This window comes from Trichomycterus rosablanca, chromosome 15 (assembly GCF_030014385.1).
Source record: "Trichomycterus rosablanca isolate fTriRos1 chromosome 15, fTriRos1.hap1, whole genome shotgun sequence".
In the NCBI taxonomy this organism is placed as follows: Eukaryota; Metazoa; Chordata; class Actinopteri; order Siluriformes; family Trichomycteridae; genus Trichomycterus; species Trichomycterus rosablanca.
In genome coordinates, this window is record NC_086002.1 from 16,053,933 (window position 1) to 16,071,696 (window position 17,764).

General features: G+C 37.8%; 1 protein-coding gene and 1 pseudogene across 1 annotated transcript; both read right to left on the minus strand.

Moving 5' to 3' along the window:
* Window positions 1-544: 544 nt before the first annotated feature.
* Window positions 545-6,943, minus strand: LOC134329591 (uncharacterized; annotated as a pseudogene).
* A 4,310-nt stretch (window positions 6,944-11,253) lies between these two features.
* Window positions 11,254-17,644, minus strand: snrpb2 (small nuclear ribonucleoprotein polypeptide B2). Its single transcript, XM_063010368.1, has 8 exons — window positions 17,628-17,644; window positions 15,291-15,376; window positions 15,045-15,125; window positions 13,881-14,053; window positions 13,371-13,502; window positions 13,238-13,279; window positions 13,048-13,136; window positions 11,254-11,627 (listed from the first exon to the last, which is right to left on the minus strand). The coding sequence occupies exons 3-8, from the start codon at window positions 15,106-15,108 to the stop codon at window positions 11,468-11,470; spliced, it is 660 nt and encodes a 219-aa protein (XP_062866438.1). The 5' UTR covers window positions 15,109-15,125; window positions 15,291-15,376; window positions 17,628-17,644; the 3' UTR covers window positions 11,254-11,467.
* Window positions 17,645-17,764: the final 120 nt, after the last annotated feature.

Below are 17,764 nucleotides of genomic sequence, written 5' to 3' on the forward strand. Positions count from 1 at the left end.
TAATCCCAGTGTGGAGCTTTTGTTTATAGAAAGTAATCTATCACATATCCTCTGTTCTCTTTTAATTGTACTAACAGTGCCCTTCATAATCTCTATCACTTTTGTAATCTCTATTTGCAACCAAGTGAAATGATTGATATGGATATTAATCTCATTGTAGTTTATCCACAGTAAGGACTACAGTAAGGTCTGCAAGCTAAATTATTATTTTATATTTGCATTCTGATTTAACAGCTATATACCAGACTAAATTGAAAAAAAAACTGAAGTAAATATGATTACATGTAATTTTGTGAGAGACAGAATAGTCTGTACTTTGGTGTAAGACCTCTCACTCATCTGCAGATGATTTGTGACAGATAGTGACAGACTAAATATCAACAAAGCGCAGACACTGTATAAATACATCTGCAGATGCATCTGGACACATCATCAGTGATGTTCCTGGAATCACTGGGTGTTTTGGGTCTTTCAACATCATACACCCTCCTCCAGGTGATGCAGCCTGGGTTGATCAGACCCCAGCCTGTGTCCAGAAGGCTTACTAGCTACCCCGAGTCCATGGTTCTCCTCTCTTGAGCCACAGCCATCTTGAGGCCCTCTCTGCCGCTTCGGTGGTATTGCGGATGGCTCTCCTCTTCCGAACTCCCTCGATGCCTAAACTACTTAAGGCTCTGAGCAAAGGAACGGGCCGCAAATCCTCTGCATCCAACCTCCACTGGGAGGCACTTCGCTCTCCATCCAGCCTGCTGACAGTCGCTGACCAGTCCTGCATACTTGGAAAGCTTCCTCTTAGATGCTTCTTCCAAGCGATCTTCCCATGGGACTGTCAGCTCCAGCAGCACAGCTTGCTTTGTCAATTCAGACACAAGGACAATGTCTGGTCGAAGGGTGGTAACAGCAATGTGGCTGGGGAACTTCAGCTGTTGTTCGAGGTCCACCAACAGCTGCCAGTCTCCAGCAGAAGTCAAGATGCCTGCTGGTGATCTTTTGACCGGGGCTGCCTGCTCCCCAGCTCTAACGAAGGCCATGGTTTTCTTGGAGGGACGGAACTGCTTTGTCCACACAAGTCCAGTGCTGATGGCTTCCGCGATGGGCTTAAGGACTTGGTCATGCCTCCATCAGTATTGTCCTTCTCCAAGTGCCATCATACAGCAGCTGAGGATGTGCTCTAGGGTACCTCTCTTAGAACACAAAGGACATGCTGGTGTTTCTGCTATACCCCATGTGTGCAGGTTAGATGGGCTTGGAAGCACATCATACACCGCTTCGATGAGGAACTTAATGCGGTGAGGCTCGGCTTTCCAAATCTCAGTCCAGGTCACTTTCCTCTCAACCGCGTTCTCCCAACTTGTCCAAGCCCCCTGTTGCCTCATTCCCACTGCCTTGCATAATCTTACCTCCTCCACAGCTGCTCTCACTTCCTCTTGAACAAGGCGCCATCTTTCCTTCCCTCTGATGTTCAGTTGGGGAGTTGACCACTCCCACCAGGCTCCTGTGACGCAGTCTTGCCTCAACCTCTTGTACAGCTTCCTCCGCCCTCCACTTCCTGCCCGTCCTCACTTGGATTCCAGCTTTGGCCACCTTCGGATCACTAGAATCCCTGTACTGCATCACTTCTCTATGGATGTCCCTGGAAAATATGACGTCTTGAAGGCAGCATATGTTGCTCTACAATCTCAATGAACTTTTTTGCATTTATGCTGCCATCACAAAACTATAAATGAACTTTGCCAAGGGCACTGACACAGCCCTATGCCATGACTGCCCCTGGCTTGTGGACTTGATACCAGTCTGGATGGTCCTTTTTGTCTTTAGTCCAGAACACACGGTGTACATTTTCTCCAAAACATATCTGAAACACTGATTTACCACAATACACATTTCCACTGTGTGATGGTCCAACCCAGATGCCTCCGAGCCCAGACACTGCTACTGGACGTAGTTAACGTAAGGCTTTCTTTTTTGCACAGTAAAGTTGCCAATTTGCAATCCAGGTAGGCTTGGCGCATGCTAGCCCACAGCATTTCTCAGCCATTGAGCATTGCGAGCAGCAGGGGACAGTAGATATTAAAAAAATCATCTAAGTACTAACATCTAAACCAGATTTTTTTATGCATTCTCACATATAAACATGTACATGCTTTTATATACTGTACGTAAAATAAACATGCTTTGTAATGCACTTGAAATGGATTGAATTACAAAATCTGACGTAAAAATGAAAATATAACTGAGAAAATCAAATTATTAATTTTACTAAAAGAAAATCAAAATAAATTTACCATAACCATCACAAATTTTAGGACAATCTTTGCTCTTTTGTTTCTTAAAACAACTGTTCTGCCTTTTATTCCTCTCACGTTTTGTGCTCTCCTGCATGGCATGTAAAACTGCAAAACATAAATGATGATTTTATGTAAATGTTATTTATGCTTGCTGTAATCATTACACTTCAGCATGTTATGTTTAATCAGATGCACTGATTAAAAAGTGTGTATGACATTTTGGCTGGATCAAAACACAGCTGATAGCTGACCAGGAAATAGTTTTGGACCATGTCATAAGTTTGTTTACTGACACACTGGGTTTTCTTTAGCAATATGAGAACAATTCATGGCAGCATAAAAATTGTTTATAATTGAAAGTAATTGTTCAGAAAGGATTGTGGAATTGAAACTCGAAGGCAACATTTCTGTAGTGAATCAGAAGCAGACATTTGTATGGATTTCTGAAAGTGATAAAAGGCAAAGAATTTCACGATTTTTGTGATAGTGAATAACATTTATTTTTGGGACCTTAAATGTAGTTTATAGTACCAGTATTTTAGTGTACATTATTGAAGTAATTGCAAACACAAATGTTAAATGTATTTCGTGGTTTAAATTATGTATTAAAAAACTTTTTTTTCAAGTCTACTTGTTTATTGTTTTTGGTTGTGAGACCCTATCTGTGAGCTGTATTTGTTGTTTCTTTGTATCGGGTAAAAGATTTTGTACATAAGTTTATCACACCATTCCCTTTTACAAATGCTCTGTAACAGCACACTAAATAAGAGAACTCAGTTGTATAAGCTGTGACAACAGGACCAGTGGCCAGCATGTCAGCACATTATGTAAACAGTGTACCTGTAGACAAAGTTATTATTTACTGTGAACAGAGCCAGCTAATTATATTACAACCCCAAATCAGAAAAAGTTGGGACAGTATGTAAAATGCAAATTAAAAAAAAAATGTTCCTTACATTTACTTTGAGTTTTATTAGATTGCAGACAGTTTGAACCCAAGATATTTTATGTTTTGTCTGCTCAACTTCATTTTATTTGTTAATATACCTCCATTCCTGCATTTCAGGCCTGCAACACATTCCAAAAAAAGTTGGGACAGGGGCAATTTAGGGTTAGTAATGAGATGAAAAAACTAAATAATGATGTGATTTCAAACAGGTGATGTCAACAAGTCATTGTAATCATGGTTTGGTACGAAAGTCTTTGATGAGCAAAGATGGCCAAAGGATCTCCAGTTTGTCAACAAATGCGTAAGAAAATGTTTAAAAACAATGTACCTCAAAGAAAGATTAGAAGGGATTTACATATTTCTTCTTCTACAGTGCATAATATCATTAAACCATTCAAAAATCAGGAGGAGTTTAAGTGCGTAAAGGCCAAGGGCACAAGCTTAAGCTGAACATCTGTGATCTTTGATCCCACAGACGGCACTGCATCAAGAACCACCACTTAACAATAGCTGATATAACCACATGGGCAAGGGATTACTTTGGCAAACCTTTGTCAAGCACAACAATACAGAGTTACATGCACAAATGCCACTTAAAACTTTACTGTGCAAAAAAGCACAGAAGCGGCATAGACTTCTCTGGGCTCTGAGACATCTAGGATGGACCATCACACAGTGGAAACGTGTATTGTGGTCAGATGAATCAGCATTCCAGGTCTTTTTTTGGAAAAAAATGGATGCCGTGTGCTCCAGACCAAAGATGAAAGGGCCATCCAAACTGTTATCAGCAACAAGTCCAAAAGCCAGGGTCTGTCATAGTATGGGGCTGTGTCAGAGCCCTTGACAAAGGTCATTTACACTTCTGTGATGGCAGCATTAATGCAGAAAAGTACATTGAGATCTTAGAGCAACATATGCTGCCTTTTAAACAAGACAATGCAAAACCACATGCTGCACACATTACAAAGGCATGGCTGCGGAAGAAGAGAGTATGGGTACTGGACTGGCCTGCCTGCAGTCCTGACCTGTCACCAATAGAGAATATTGAAACGAAAAAATGCAACAACAACGACACCGTACTGTTGCACATCTTAAGTCGTGTTTGCAGTAAGAATGGGACAAAATAAAACCTGAAACAATAAATCGCTTGGTATCCTCAGTGCCAAAACGTCTTTTAAGTGTGGTGAAAAGGAATGGCAACATTACAAAGTGGTAAATGCTTTACTGTCCCAACTTTTTTGGAATGTGTTGCAGGCCTGAAATGCAGGAATGGAGGCTTATTAATAAATGAAATGAAGTTGACCAGACAAAACATGAAATATCTTGGGTTCATACTGTCTGAAATCAAATAAAAGTCAAAGTAAATGTAAGAACCTCTGTGTTTTTTTTTATTTGCATTTTACATACTGTCCCAACTTTTTCTGATTTTTTTCTGTATGAAAATGACAACACATTGTCAATAATTATTCATTCATTAATTCATTTAATCAAGCTTAAAATCTACTTTACTGTGGTCAGGGTCCTGGTGTTAAGCAAATCCATCTAAAAGCATGTTTGTGCATGACGTGACAAAAAGAACAAAAAGAAGGTAACCCATTTACAAACAGGACTCCATACAAACAGTAACCATCAGTAACCATCTTTCAGACACCTAGGTCCGCTCCACTGCTTTTTTGACCCATTCAACAGCTTTTTAATACAATTTTGGTCAGGAAACTGGAATGACCATGCCAAAAGCTTGACTCATGTATTTCCTAATATATTAGGGACAGGAACTTTCATTTTGTTTGTGTGTTCTAAAATTGTTGAATGCTGATGAATGACTAGGGAAGAACAACCATGCACCTTCCTAATGTTAGAACAATCTCTGCAGCTAATACCGGCTAATACTGTCTCTATGATAAGGCATTGTAGTAGCAGCATCATGCTATGAGGTGCTTCCCTGTGGCAGGGACAAGAAGACTGGGAAGGGCAAAACTGAGATTTAGAGCAAGACTCCGGATGACCTTGAGTGGCCTAGCCAAAGCCAAGGCTTAAACCCAACAGACATCTTTGAGTAGACCTGAAGATGTCAGTTTACAGAGTTTGGCCATTTAATCCAAAAGCATAGAAAGCTCTACCATGAAGAACAGGAAATACTGCCTAAATCCAAGTGTGCAAAGTTTGAAGAGACATCTGAGAAGACCTGCAGATGTAATTGCTACAAGGAAATTCTACAACATAATAAATAAAGAGTATAAATGATTTTTGAGAAATATTTGCTTTTGATTTTTAAATATTTTCAAGGAATTAAATGTTTTCACTTCAATATTGGTAGAGTGATGTGTAAAAATTATACCATGGTAAAATAATTACATTCAAAATCAAATCCACACGTTAGTGTGCTAACAGTCAAGAGGTCTGGATACTGGATACAGTGTAAATCCACTGTATATGTTTTTCTTTTTTTCTAAATAAATGTATTCAATATTTTTGGTTAGGCCTAAAACAAGCTAGGAGTAATTTTTGTAATGTTTTAACCTGCTTACCAAAGGTGTAAATAATTCTGTAGCTACTTCTAAAGCACATTTGAAACCTTTGCTTAATCAAATATTTTATTCTGTAACAAATGGAACAAGCATTCAGTCTCATAAATAACCTCAGAAGGATCAGGGTGCGCTTTAAGAGATGTGCATACAGAGAAGCGCTGATCCAGATCTTAGCATTAGCTTTATATGAAGATATTTCCATGCTCCATTCCAGTACACTGTGGTTTACTGTGAGATTTCATTACTAAATGCCTTTTCAGATGCTGTCAGTCTTTTACAGCAACTGAACTTGAACTAAAAATTGCAACTTTTCTAATGTTGTCTATTTATTTATTTATTTGTTATAACATCATGTTTTACACACTTTGGTTACATGCATGACAGAAAAAGTAATTATTCGTTACACAAGATTTATCATTTCACAAGTTTAATATCAAACTCAGTCATGGACAATTTTGTATCTCCAGGTAACCTGACTGCATGTCTTTGGACTGTGGGAGGAAACCAGAGTTCCCGGAGGACACCCACGTAGACACTGGGAGAACATGCAAACTCCACACAGAAAGGACCCAGACCGCCCAACCTGGGAATCGAGCTACCCACCGAGCCACTGTGCCGCCCCTAATGTTGTCTAATTGGGTTCTACATTGTGTTTCGTTTCAGGCAAAAGCAAACATAACACTACAGTGTTGAGTCAAAAGACAACACTGTGCACTTTCACAAGTTGTTATACCAGCAGACTAGAACACGCGAGAAATGTTTATGATTGATTTTTGCAACATCATAAAGTTTATGTCAAAGGCCATAGTTTTGCCTTATTGTTGTAAAGAATTTATAAGGAGGTTGAAAGATTTATCTGCCAAAAACAGACCTTTCTGTGATCCAGATGAGGTCAATTTCATTCCTCAGGCCAACATCTGTTCTCCAGAAAAAGACTGGCAGCAGACTGCACATGAACAGTTTCACTGGAATATCCTGAGTGACAAAGGTTGCATAGTGGTTGTATAGAGTATACTGTACTCCAAATGTTGAGTGTTAAATTTAAGAGACACACAGATCCAAAGCTATTTCTCATATTCAGAATTTGTTTTAATTTCCTGCTTCAAGTACAGGCAATCAAACCAGGTCAAAAGGGCAGATGAAATTTAAACTTGAGTGCTTACGATCTCAGCAGCCATGGAGTAGTGCATCAGACTGCTGTGCCACCATGCCAGATCTTTTGATCTGATCAATATGATGGAACATTTTTATTCTGATTAAATGGGTAAATCTTAGGTTGAAAAGGTTTCATATAGGTTGTATTAGCATGGAAGTTATGTAAATCATATCCTCCAGTCACCATGGTTTAGCCCAAATAATCACCTGAGGAAGACTGGTGTGTTTGACAGGGCTCTACAAGCCTGATCAAAGCACCGTGGCACAGATGGAAGAAGGCCAACAACAGGATCATAAGGAGGTGGATTGGCTCATTTTAACTACACCTAGGTTGAGATGGTCTAGTGTCTCATCAGGCTTGTGTTTATGCCTAAGACCCACTGTTAATAGGTGGTGCTAATACACTGCAGCACTGACATGAATAAAGAATTAACCACTAGTGGTTATTTACCACGAGGCAACACAACATCCCTTTGCCCTGACTGGTTGGATGCAAATTCATTCTTTTGCTCTTCTTGCCCACAGAGGAAACCTTTGAAACCTTTCAAATGGCTTTTCATTTGAAGCAGATTTTTTTATGTATACAGTAGTGTTCAAAAAAATAGCAGTGGTTTTAAAAAAGTGAATAAAGCACAAAATCATTATGATAACTTTTATTTCCATAAATGCAAATGCACTGAAAATACTCCACTTTTAATTCTAATTCAAAACATTAACAAAATTTAGCCAGTTTGTGTTAATCCTTTACAGAAAGTTAAGAAAAATGAATATTAGGCTGTTCAAAATAATAGCAGTGCCAGCATTTTTCTTTAAAAACTCAAAAAATGTATCTATAAACTGAAAAAAATTTTTGAGGTTTCACTTTACTTTAATATTTAACTAATAATAACTAATATTTAGTGGCATAACAATTGTTTCTGAGATCTGTGTTGCATGGAGTCGACCAACTTCTGGCTCCTCTGAACAGGTATCCAGTCCAGGATGATTAGACGACATTCCACAGTTCTTCTGAATTTTTGGGTTTTGCCTCAAAAAAACGTGTTTCAGATATCAGAACACAAGTTCTCTCTGGGATTGAAGTCAGGGGATTGGGCTGGCCACTCTATTACCTTAATCTTGTTTGTCTGTAACCAGGATGGTTTGGGTCATTGTCATGTTGAAACACTCATTTTAAGGACATTTCTTAACACCATGGTATGAAAAACATCCCCATATCATCATTTTGTACCACCGTGCTTTACTACCTTCACAGTGTACTGTGGCTTGAATTCAGTGATCGGGGGTCGTCTGACATACTGTCTACGGCCACTAGACCCAAAAAGAACAATTTTGCTTTTACCAGTCCACAAAATGTTGAGCCATTTCTCTTTGGACCAGTCAATGTGTTCCTTGGCAGATTTGAACCCATTCAGGACATGTCTTTTTCTGAACAACGGGACTTTGCAAGGAGTTCTTGCTGGTAACTTGGCTTCACTTAATCATCTTCTGTACTCACTGCTAACTTCAGATGTTCCTTGATCTTTCTGTAGGTGATCATTGGCTGAGTATTTGCCATTTTGGCTATTCTTCGATCCATTCGAACAGTAGTTCCACGCTTCCTTCTGTGTCTTTCAGGTTTTGGTTGTCACTTCAAGGCATTTGAGATCATTTTAGTTGAGCAGCCTAGAATTTGCTGCACTTCTCTGTATGTTTTTTCCTCTACAATCAACTTTTTAATAAAAGTACGCTGTTCATCAGAACAATGTCTGGAACAACCCATTTTACCCAGTATTTCAGAAGGAAATGCGCTATGACCAACCTGTGCAACATTTGCCACCATCCTACCTTAAATAAGGACCAAAATTGTAGTTTTTCTTCTGCAGAATGAATGACTTCACCAATTAAACACCTCACTGCTATTATTTTGAACAACCCACTTTCAATCAATGCTTCGATTACTCAGAATGAGCGGCATGCATGTCCTAATTGTTGGGTTTGTTTTGTTGTCATTACTCTACTACACTTTCAAGTAAATTTTTTGATATGTAAAAATAGCATTTCTACTAAAAACAGTGATTTATAAGGTTAATGGTGTTGGACTGCTATTTTTTTGAACACCACTGTATAACTCACCTCAACATCACCCAATTTAATGCTTTTTAGGCTGAGAAACCAGTGGCTGAGAAATCAAACATCATCTGATCCAGAAACATTCTTCTGCTGGTGAGCACACTGATAAACATTTAACTGCAAATGACTGGAAAGTGTTCAAATGTGCTAGCCCACCAGCATTGAGATTTTGAGTTCGACTTCATTTTAAATTTTGCAGTTGTGCTATTGACCGGCTCGGTGCCTACACAGACACAGTGTCTCTGTAGCGGGGGATATGCAACGGTAAAAGCTGTAGAACAACTTTGGAAAGCCGGTTGTGGCGCCTGAAACCTGATGGAATTGGGAGACACACCACATGCAATACTGTGCTCTGTGAAACAGGTGAAAAGCAGTAAAAGGCATGATGGAGGAGGCACGTGACAAAGGTGGCCCTCCTCAATAAGGGTGGGGTGGCAGCAGCGGCATGAGAACGCTAAGCTTTAACTGGACACAAATGGATTGGAAAAAAGGAAAATAAATAAATGATTTTTTTTTTACAAATGAAACACAAATTCCCTCAATGGTAAATGTATTTTATACCTCAAACTGTTGATCACATACAGTGGTGTTCAAAAAAATAGCAGTCCAACACCATTAACCTGATGAATCACTGTTTTTAGTAGAAGTGATATTTCTACATAGCAAATAATTTACTTGAAAGTGTAGTAGAGTAATGAAAACAAAACAAACCCAACAATTAGGACATGCATCCCACTCATTCTGAGTAATCAAAGCATTGATTGAAAGGGGGTTGTTCAAAATAATAGCAGTGAGGAGTTCAATTGGTGAAGTCATTCATTCTGCAGAAGAACGGGTGTCAATTTTGTCCCTTATTTAAGGTAGGAGGGTGGCAAATGTTGCACAGGTTGGTCATAGCGCATTTCCTTCTGAAATACTGGGTAAAATGGGTTGTTCCAGACATTGTTCTGATGAACAGCGTACTTTGATTAAAAAGTTGATTGTAGATGGAAAAAACATACAGAGAAGTGCAGCAAATTATAAGCTGCTCAGCTAAAATGATCTCAAATGCCTTGAAGTGACAACCAAAACCTGAAAGACGCAGAAGGAAGCGTGGAACTACTGTTCAAAAGGATTGAAGAATAGCCAAAATGGCAAATACTCAGCCAGTGATCACCTCCAGAAAGATCAAGGAACATCTGAAGTTACTAGTGAGTACAGAAGATGATTAAGTGAAGCCAATTTACCAGCTAAAACTCCTTGCAAAGTCCCGTTGTTAAGAAAAAGACGTCCTGAATGGGTTCAAATTTGCCAAGGAACACATTGACTGGTCCAAAGAGAAATGGCTCAACATTTTGTGCACTGGTGAAAGCAAAATTGTTCTTTTTGGGTCCAGTGGACGTAGACAGTATGTCAGATGACCCCCGAGCACTGAATTCAAGCCAAAGTTCACTGTGAAGACAGTAAAGCATGGTGGTACAAAATGATGATATGGGGAAGTTTTTCATACCATGGTGTTATGCCTATTTATCACATACGAGGGATCATGGATCAATTTAAATATATCAGAATACTTGAAGAGATCATGTTGCCCTATGTCGAAGAAGAAATGTCCTTAAAATGGGTGTTTCAACATGACAGTGACCCAAAACATCTTGATTACAGACAAACAAGATTGAGGTAATAGAGTGGCCAGCCCAATCCCCTGACCTCAGTCCCAGAGAGAACTTGTGGGCTGATATCTGAAATGCATTCTTTTGAGGCAAAACCCAAAATTGCAGAAGAACTGTGGAATGTAGTCTAATCATCCTGGACTGGAATACCTGTTCAGAGGTGCCAGAAGTTGGTCGACTCCATGCAACACAGATCTTGGAAACAATTGTTATGCCACTAAATATTAGTTCAGTAATTTAAAGTAAAGTGAAACCTCAAACATTTTTTTCAGTTTATACATACATTTTTTGAGTTCTTAAAAAAAAATACTGGCACTGCTATTATTTTGAACAGCCTAATATTCATTTTTCTTAACTTTCTATAAAGGATTAACACAAACTGGCTAAATTTTGTTAATGTTTTGATTTAGAATTGAAAGTGTATTTTCAGTGAATTTGCATTTATGGAAATAAAAGTTATTATAATGATTTTGTGCTTTATTCTCTTTTTTAAAATCACTGCTATTTTTTTTTAACACTACTGTAGGTAAGCACCGTTTGTTTCCCCCAAATAAGAGTTATTCACACAAAAATGCTACAAAAGTCCTTTAATAATCCACCAAAAACTAAAAAAAGGCCCACAATCAGCCCATCCTTTGTGGCAGTTTCTCTCCAACAAAAAGGCTGTACAAATTTTTTACATAAAAACTAAACGAAGAGTAGCACATTAAAAGGGTGGGGGGCAAAACTTATTGAGCAGGGCTGCGTTTCAGTCCAAAAATGACCTCTGTGAATTTGAATGTGAGGTCACTTCTTAGCATAAGTGATCTTCATGGCACACGTGGCAGTGATCCTGAAGCCCTGTAGTGCATCTTTAGCAACTCCTGCTTGAGCTTCACTGTCAAACTCCACAAAGGCGATATCATGCTTACCAGGAACCAAACGCACCTCTTTAAAGCCAGGAAACCTTAAAGAGAAGAAAACAGGAACAGCATAATGTACAGTTGCAATTGGAAATATTCAACCCTTATCGCCTAAAAGGCATTTTGGTAATTGGAATGAAAATATAAAAAAGGCTCAGAAAACAGAGAATGAATATTAACACACACAAGCAATTGTGAAAACATTATCTGACATTTTAAACTAGAACAAAAAAACATCTGGTTCTCGACAACTGTCCATGTGCGCTGCTGTTTAACCCCCAGTCTCAGTACTTCAGTGCTTCTGAAACCTCTCTTGTGGAATCTTCACCCATTTTTCTTGTGCAAAGTTTCCAGCTCACTGAGGTTTAATGGCTTTCATGCTGCAGCTGCTTAAATTTGGAAACTGAGAGGGCCACTCCAGGATATTCCAAGAGGTTTCAAGGACTAGTTAACCAAGCTTTAGTTGACTTGGAAGTGTTATTGGGATTGTTGTCTTGTTGGAAAGTCCAACTATCAACAAGGTTCAATTTTACCACAGAAAGCATGAAACTCCTCTTCGAATTTAGTTAATTTCCCTAAGGGGATCAATAAAGTCTTATCTTGTACCTTAGAATTTCTGTGAATCCATGATGTTAATCAAGGCTGACAGTTCCTGCAGCAGAAAAACATCACTGATCCACCACCATGCTTGATCGTGAGGATCGTATACTTCTTCGTATACTTATATTGTACATAGTCATAAGCCTAATGCTTTTTTGCACATAATAAACCACTGATCCATATGATCAAACAGTTCCAGTTTGGATTCATCACTTCAAAGAACATTTGTTTTAGAAGTCCAAGAATTCCAAATTCCTTTTGTCATATTCCATTCGCCTATTCCTGAGTTTCTTGGTCAAGTGTGGTGTGCGTAGTGAAGTCTGGCCACAAAGTCCCTGGCTGTTTTGTAATCTTGGGGTTGTCATTGACACTGCCTTTATGAGGTCATCCTGTGTGTCTTTTGTAGTATTTTCTTTGTTGTCCTGATGAGACTGCTAAGGCCTTTGGATGAAATTTTGGACTTTCTTCTATGGCCTGGCAGGTTTGCTACTGTGCCATGAATTTGGAAGTTCAGCACAATATTACCAACTGTGTCTAGGTTTTTAGAAACTGCTGCTAAAACTAATGAAATCTGTCACGCATAACATAAAATTGCACATGCAACAAATTTAAATGTAGTTCATGAAAATAACTTTTTAGAGAAAACATGCGTCCATGTTAGGACTATGAGTGAGTCAGACTCTGACCAGCAAGGTGTCTTGCAAGTGGAAGGAGTAAGCAGAGTACAGAGGGAAACTGGATATAATCCAAATTGGAACAATAAAATAGAATAACATTAAAATAAACTCTGCAGAATACTGGTATTTAGAAACAGTATGACTGGTTGGTTGAGTGGTCCTGTGTGTACAGGTGAATCATACTTACTGGTTAAACAACATGGACAGCATCATCTCATTGGTCTCTTCAGGCAGGTTAGTCAGAAACAGAATGTAGTTGGGTGGATTATCAGGAACCTAAGCAGGTAAACACAAATGGTTAATGGAAGAAATGATTTCAATAAAGCAAGATGCCAGCATAGGATCAAACAATAAAATGAAATGATTGCTTTGTATACCTGAACTGTAGCTGGTGGAGGTGGTTGTGTGTTCACTGCATTCTGTAAAATAAAACACGTTGACATTGGAAACCTATTTAAAAATCAAATTAAAAAACACAAGCTGCAAGTATAAAGTCACATTAAAACTCACCACTGCTTTCTTGTTGGCATTGGCTGCTTGTTCCTGAGCTTTCTTCTTCTTCTCTTTTTTCTTTTCTTTGTCTCCATATGTGCCTTTCAACTTTGCAACCATGTCGGAGTCTGTTTTAGCATACTGGATTCGCTATAAACAAACAAAACAAGTAAATTAATGGCTAACGTCTTGTCTTCTCTACTGAAAAACCACTAGGAATTAGTTAATTAGCAGGACAGCACAGGTAGTATGTTTTGGAGACAAAGTTAAGGAGGCCAGATTGAGATGATTTAGGCATGTGCAGAGAAGGGATCAGAGTTATATGAGGAGAAGGGTGCTAACAGTGGAGCTAAGAATCATTCCAAACCAAGTTGATCCATAAACTTGGGGGAAAGTAAAAATTAGCAGTAGATATATTTTATTAACCAATACCACAGAGCAGATGTGTACTTCTACAACCTCTTCATGTTTAACCTTTGTTAAACACTTTAAGACCTACACTCACAGAATTTGAACTGTAGCACTTACCATGGGTTTGTTGTAAAAAGGAAACCCTTGTAGCTGTCTTAGTGCATTTGTGGCTGCCGAAAGCTCTTTAAATACGACAAATGCTTGACCCCTCATCTTCATGGTTTTCATAGCCACAACTTCAAGGATTTGGCCGAACTGGGTGAAGAGCGCATAGAGGGACCTCTTCAATTCTGAGAAGGGGAAAAACAGCAGCATTAGATCACAGATATCAAATTGAAGGCCTTTATAAAGCCTGCTTTGTTTTTTAATATCCCTTTGCACGTCATTTTTACCAAAACAAGCAGAAGGAAATTAACCAGGCTGTCTTTGGGTGGTGAAGTGTAGATTTGTTACAGTTATTACATAGACAATTTACTGCAGCCATTTTAGGTAATCCAGATTATTGGAGATGAAAGCAGTTAAACACAAGATTTTACAAACCTACATTCTCATGTACTGGAAAACATTAGGTTTAATAGCAATGTTTCAGTATAATTACTTGTTCGACGCAAGATTTTCATTGTTTCTTTTATAAGATACGATTTCTGGAGTTCTAATAGAATTTCTTATAAACCCCATTTTTGGAAATATTAAAACACTTTACTGTAAAAACAATAAAAATAAGAATCTGTGATTTGTTTATTCTCTTGAACATTAATTTAAATAAAAGGTTACAAAAAGATTTCACAAAGTTTCGTGACGTTAGTTTATTAAGGATGCAAATTTTGCCAGTTTATTTAACCGATGACTGATTTGAGCCGTTCAGTAAAGTGAAGTTCATTCTAATTTAAACGTAATTTATAAATATGCAGTCGGAATATTAAAGCTTTTCCTGACAAGATTATCTGGGACATGCTGCGAAATTACTGCAAATCGAGCAGTTTTGTAATTAGAAACGGCTCTGTTAACACTAACGCCGTTCCATACAGTAAGTCAGTGATTCAATATCGAATTGTAACAAACTATTTAGAATGTAACAGTAATCTGAAGCTAAAACTTTAGCACAGAAATTTAGAGAGATTAGTCCAGCCGCTGTTTCCAAACAGACGTGTAGCTGAACAAAATCGTACGGAACACTGTTACTCTGTCCATCATTAGCAACTAGCAAGGTTCACCCGTAAACAAAACACCATCGACTGAAAAGGAATAAAAACACAAACACAATCAGAATAACAAACCGACCTTCTTTTTTAACTTTATCATTCAGGTTGTTGATGTAGACGGTGTGATTTGGTCTGATATCCATGTTGTACCAGTTATCTCCTACAACACACACACACACACACACACACAATAAACACAGTAGTGAAATCCTCTCACTACTTTAACTACATCACTGCATTATCACACAACTGAATAAATATGACAAAAAAACATCACATTACAAACCTAAACAGCTTAACTATAATGAATGATTCTCAAACTTACCACACTAGTCCTACACCGGAACCTCTGTAACGCACTTCCTCCTATTAATGCTCGCTTTGATAAAGCAAACATGTTCGTAGCGCCACCTACAGTAGTAAAGTTCAAACTACAAAGTCATTCATTCAATCATTTATGTACCAAGCCAAGTTAAACATAGCATAGCCCCCCCCCCCCCGGCATTCTACTTTCTACATACTGCATACTACATACTGCACCCTACATACTATGTAATGTCCCAGTAAATACGCCCTACTACTACATACTGTGTACTGCTCCAGTGTGTACTGCGTATTACATACTGTGTACTGCCACAGTATGAACTGTATACTACATACTGCCCAAATTTATACTACATACTTTGTTCTGTCCAAGTATTTGCTGCATACAACAAACTGTGTACATACTACATATTTTATATACATACTACCCCAATACTGTGTACTGCTCCAGTGTGTACTGCCACAGTATAAACTGTATACTACATACTATGTAATAGTATGTCCCAGTACTGTCCCAGTATTTGCTGCATATTACAAACTGTGTACATACTACATATTTTATATACATACTACCCCAATACTGTGTACTGCTCCAGTGTGTACTGCCACAGTATAAACTGTATACTACATACTTTGTACTGTCCCAGTATATGCTGCATATTACAAACTGTGTACATACTACATATTTTATATACATACTACCCCAATTTATATACTATTACTTGCCTGAATGACAGCCCCAGTGTGTACTGCATACTACATACTGTATATTGTCCCATTATGTACTGTATGCTACATACTGCTTCAATTTGTACTGCCCAAATGTGTACTGTGTGCTACATACTGCCCCAAAATATACTACATAATGTGTACTGCCCTAGTGTACAGTTTACACTACGTCTTGCACTGTCCAAGTATGCACTACATAATATTCTTTACTTGATTACTGCATGCTGTCCCAGCATGTAGTGCCTCAGTATATACTACATACTACTACTGTATATGCTGCATAATGTCAATATCCAGTGTTATTTCATTTATACGTATATGGGTCATTCTATAATTTGGGGTACATTTCACATCACCAAAAAAGTACAAAAACAATGTTCTCTCTCAATAAAACAATCAGTGGTTCAAGTTAATATATTCTTTAGTATAACATATCCACTATTTGCAAAGCTTAAACATTAATTTTTTTTATTTTTATTTTAAAGGGACAGTAGATGTAGACTACTAGGTAACTTAGTTGACAGGTAACATAGTTGACAATTTCCCTATTTTGACCCATAACTTCAGTGGTAGACCTTGCCTGGCTGACCACATGTCATTTCTTGAACAGAATAATGTCTAATTTGAACATACGTTTGAATTAAAATTATAAAAAATTTTTTAACCATAACAATGTATGTAACATAGTTGACGGTCAATTAATATACTCATTGACAATGTTCTATTATAGATAAAATATTTTAAAAAATAAGAGGACATTCACCACAGTTTGTTCAATATACCCTCCACAGAGAAAAATGATATCATGTAATGCTGGTCACATAGTTTTAGAACAAACCATTTTTGAGTTGCTGAGTGGAGTTCTGTTAGTAACATAGTTGACAGAACTTTTGCGGACATTAATAAATAAAGATATTTAAATTATTTAAAAGAGAAACTCAATTTAAAAAATATAATTTTTCTTTGGTATTTAAACTTTTAAAATAAATAAAAAAATAGATGTTGTTGCCCTTAATGATTTTATTCATTATTTTAAAACCAAGGCATCCTCAACTTAAAAACGGACACAGCAAAAACTGTTCATTTAGGAACATCATGACAAATTTCAAGTTAAATGAAGCACAGGATGCACATAATGTTTTTGTGATATTACAACATGTTTTCCATTAATAGGTAAAATATGACATTTTTAAAGAAAATAGTTAGAATAAATATAATTATTATCATTGGACATGGAATGTACCCCAAATTATAGAATGACCCATATGTATGATTACATATACATTAGGGATGCATCTATACCATTTTTTCCCAACCGAATACGAGTACAAGTACATGTATTTTTGTACTCGCCGATACCGATACCTATTTAGAATGATGCAATCTGGAGCATTATGGAATAGTGTAGTTTTTAGTGTAAAATAGTGCAGTGGAACAGTTGCTTGGGTTGCCATCACTAATTGTAAAAACAAACAAACAAAAAAAACACCGCACAGCCATCATTGAGAAAGCTTCTGACAAGCTAACCTAAACGTTCATTAATAAACGCACGTAATTAACGTTGTGCACATCATACATGCGATGCGATTCTGCTGATTGAAATATTTACTTTAAAAAGGATAATACAGTCCGATCCCATCTGAGCCGATTCTATCAGCACATACATTCGTGGTTCACCTCGGTTAAACGTAAACGACTCTGAGTCGGCTCCCGCTCTGTGGTAATAACCAGTATAATTAAGCCTGA

What these genes read in the sequence shown, in the direction of transcription:
- snrpb2 (XM_063010368.1), bottom strand. Translation starts at nt 15,108, where the DNA reads ATGGATATCAGACCAAATCACACCGTCTACATCAACAACCTGAATGAT. An exon ending in CTTTTTACAACAAACCCATG is followed by an intron (nt 13,503 to 13,880) that starts GTAAGTGCTACA and finishes GTTTGTTTATAG; the next exon opens with CGAATCCAGTATGCTAAAAC. An exon ending in ATGCCAACAAGAAAGCAGTG is followed by an intron (nt 13,280 to 13,370) that starts GTGAGTTTTAAT and finishes TTTATTTTACAG; the next exon opens with AATGCAGTGAACACACAACC.